Source organism: Periophthalmus magnuspinnatus, chromosome 15 (genome assembly GCF_009829125.3).
Source record: "Periophthalmus magnuspinnatus isolate fPerMag1 chromosome 15, fPerMag1.2.pri, whole genome shotgun sequence".
Classification (NCBI taxonomy): Eukaryota; Metazoa; Chordata; class Actinopteri; order Gobiiformes; family Gobiidae; genus Periophthalmus; species Periophthalmus magnuspinnatus.
This window is the reverse complement of record NC_047140.1, coordinates 22,394,684-22,397,360: the sequence shown is the minus strand read 5'-3', so window position 1 is coordinate 22,397,360 and position 2,677 is coordinate 22,394,684. Positions and strand designations below refer to the sequence as shown.

General features: G+C 35.3%; 1 protein-coding gene across 1 annotated transcript; it reads left to right on the top strand.

Moving 5' to 3' along the window:
* The first annotated feature begins 220 nt into the window (after positions 1 to 220).
* On the top strand, positions 221 to 2,552 carry gpatch11 (G patch domain containing 11). Its single transcript, XM_033979664.2, has 8 exons — positions 221 to 353; positions 509 to 735; positions 809 to 850; positions 1,215 to 1,335; positions 1,427 to 1,517; positions 1,639 to 1,755; positions 1,847 to 1,928; positions 2,250 to 2,552. The coding sequence occupies exons 1-8, from the start codon at positions 304 to 306 to the stop codon at positions 2,303 to 2,305; spliced, it is 786 nt and encodes a 261-aa protein (XP_033835555.1). The 5' UTR covers positions 221 to 303; the 3' UTR covers positions 2,306 to 2,552.
* The last annotated feature ends 125 nt before the right edge of the window (positions 2,553 to 2,677 follow it).

Sequence of the window (2,677 nt, the reverse complement as noted above, 5' to 3'; positions counted from 1 at the left end):
TGTCACCGGAATGAAACTTAAAAGAAAATTACATAAACCAACCAGCAAAACAAACCTTGAATAATTCGAGTCCTAGCTTAGTATATACAGTAACATTACATTTACTTACATAGTGTCTCTCTGGGAAAAAACGCGCTCTATTTGTTAAAACTATTAAAAAGTACAATGATGTGGCGGAACGAATCTAGGACAAGGTTGCTACCCGGAACAGATAACGGAATACACTCAAACAAGCTGCAAATGCACTGAGCTGAAATATTTAATATCGCAAAGGCCGTTTTTTGTCATTTTACATTGCACAAAATGTCTGATGATGAAGAGGATTACATGTCTGACGCATTTCTCACTAAACTGTAGGTAACAATTTTGACTTATTATCTTAAAACGTTTAACTTGCAGAAGGGATCATCAGATGAGAATAGCTTGGATGGGATGTGTATGTTTAATAGATCTATGAATGTATTGTGCATGTAAGTGTATTCTGCGCTTTGTTTTTGTTTCTTCTTAGTCAGGACGTGAAACCTGGCGTCAGTATGGTGAGAAGAGTTAAAGAAGCCATGAAGAAAGAGGTTCAAATAAAGGAGACAAATATTAAAAATCGACAAAAATCTTTTAAAGAACAAGAAAAAGAAAGTCGTGAGGTGGCGTTACAGAGCAGCATCAGCAATGAAAACAAAGGATTTGCACTGCTACAGAAAATGGGTTACAAAGCTGGCCAAGGACTGGGCAAAGAGGGTTAGAAGTTACTTAGTGCACATGTATGGATTCGTGACTTATTTGCGTTATAACAATTGTATTCTTTCTATAGGAGCAGGAAGAGTTGAACCTATTCCCTTAAATATAAAAACGGGTAAGTTATTTATTCCCATCCGCTTTTGCATTTATCTTGGGGACCATCTCTAACAATGCCAGAATATTCTTGTGTGGAAACACTACCGATTACTATTACTTTGAATTGCATGACATTTTATGCGATTTCCACACGGGGTCTGAAGCAAGTCTGTTTATATTATTCCAGTCCCAACCATGATTCTTACCTGGCACTGTCATCTTAATTGCTCATTTGTGTCTGTATATGTATTATGCATGTGTAGAGGCTGGAGGAATGACTCTTCCAGTTAACCTGATTGTGCCTCTGTGAAATAAGGGAAAAGAACTATGTCTATGCATTATACATCGTCAGATTTATGTCATTCTTATTTTTATGATTATAGACAGAGGTGGGATTGGGATGGAGGAGCTGAAGAAACGAAAAGCTGAAGAGGAGCTTGAACATTACAGACAGAAAATACGAGCTAAACAACAGAATGAGGCTAAATCAATGGACGATTTCAGGTAAGTATACACAATGTACCAATTGTTACATAGTTACTACGATCTATTAACACATTTAAATAAATTCACACACCTTTATTTGACTGTTCAGAGCAAGGGTGAGAACAGACAGAGAGGAACGTAAGATTGAAGCAGATCTCAGAAGAAGTCAGCGTTCCTGTGAACAGCTCGACAGTCAAAAGGTTGGTTTAACATTGAGTGAGTATTTTGAAAGATGGCATTCTGTAAATTAAAAGTATTTTTTTATCTCTCTCTCTTTCTCTTTCGCTCTTTCTCTTTTTTTCTTTCTTTTTTTTGCTTTAGGGCATCACTGCTCCCAGGGAGGAGTGGTACTGGCCAAAAACTAATGCTGAAGAAGAGGTGGATGAAGAAGATGGTCCTGACAAAGAGGATGAGGAAGATGAGGCAGTTGAATTAACTGTTAGTATTGTGCCAATGATCTTGTATATGTTCAAGTATTATGTAATATTCCACAATGATATCACTGGATTTATTTGTGTTTCGTTTACAGTCATTTGATAAACTGCACATTTTGACATCATACTTAAGAGGGAGACACTTTTACTGCCTCTGGTGTGGGACAACCTACAATGGTGAGAATACAGAGTACAAACAATAAAATAAATGAAACTCAGTGAGTGCTTACTGCTGATTACCAGACATAATATCCTTATCAATGTCTTTGCTTACATAATAATATCAGTGAAATACATATTTTTTCCACATTATGTAGGCTTACAGAATATTAGGTAACTCAGACCTCTTCTCATTATTACTAAATGGTATAATATCGTTGTAAGATTCTTAAAACTGAAGAAAATTTTCCTTCAGAAAATGAAAGGCGTGTCTAGTGGAACCAGAGACAGGTGGTTTCATTACTTACTTTTCAATAACTTCCATGTTCTTTTGTACAGATGAAGAGGACCTTTGCTCAAATTGTCCAGGAGATACTGCGGCAGACCATGAATAAAAAAAAAAAGTTGTTATTTTGGTAGTAGTGAGTGTATAATGTAAATCAAGACATATGTTGGAATATGGAATTTTGCTCAGTGACATTTATAATGTAAGGATGTTTTATGTTTGATATATCATGTTGCAAGAATCCCCACTATAATAGAATAGACTATATAATATTGTGATAGTGTTAATAGTGAAATGGAAAAATAAGTTATTGATGTTTTGTTTTGATTCATATAGCTTGTTTTAATCAAATAAAGTAGTCCCTTTTGTACAAATATAATATCACGGAAAACTGGCTTATTATTGAGTGTTGCACATAGACTTACAGTACATATTTAAATGACTACAACCCCCACAATGCTTTGCACTGTAGATTAAACAC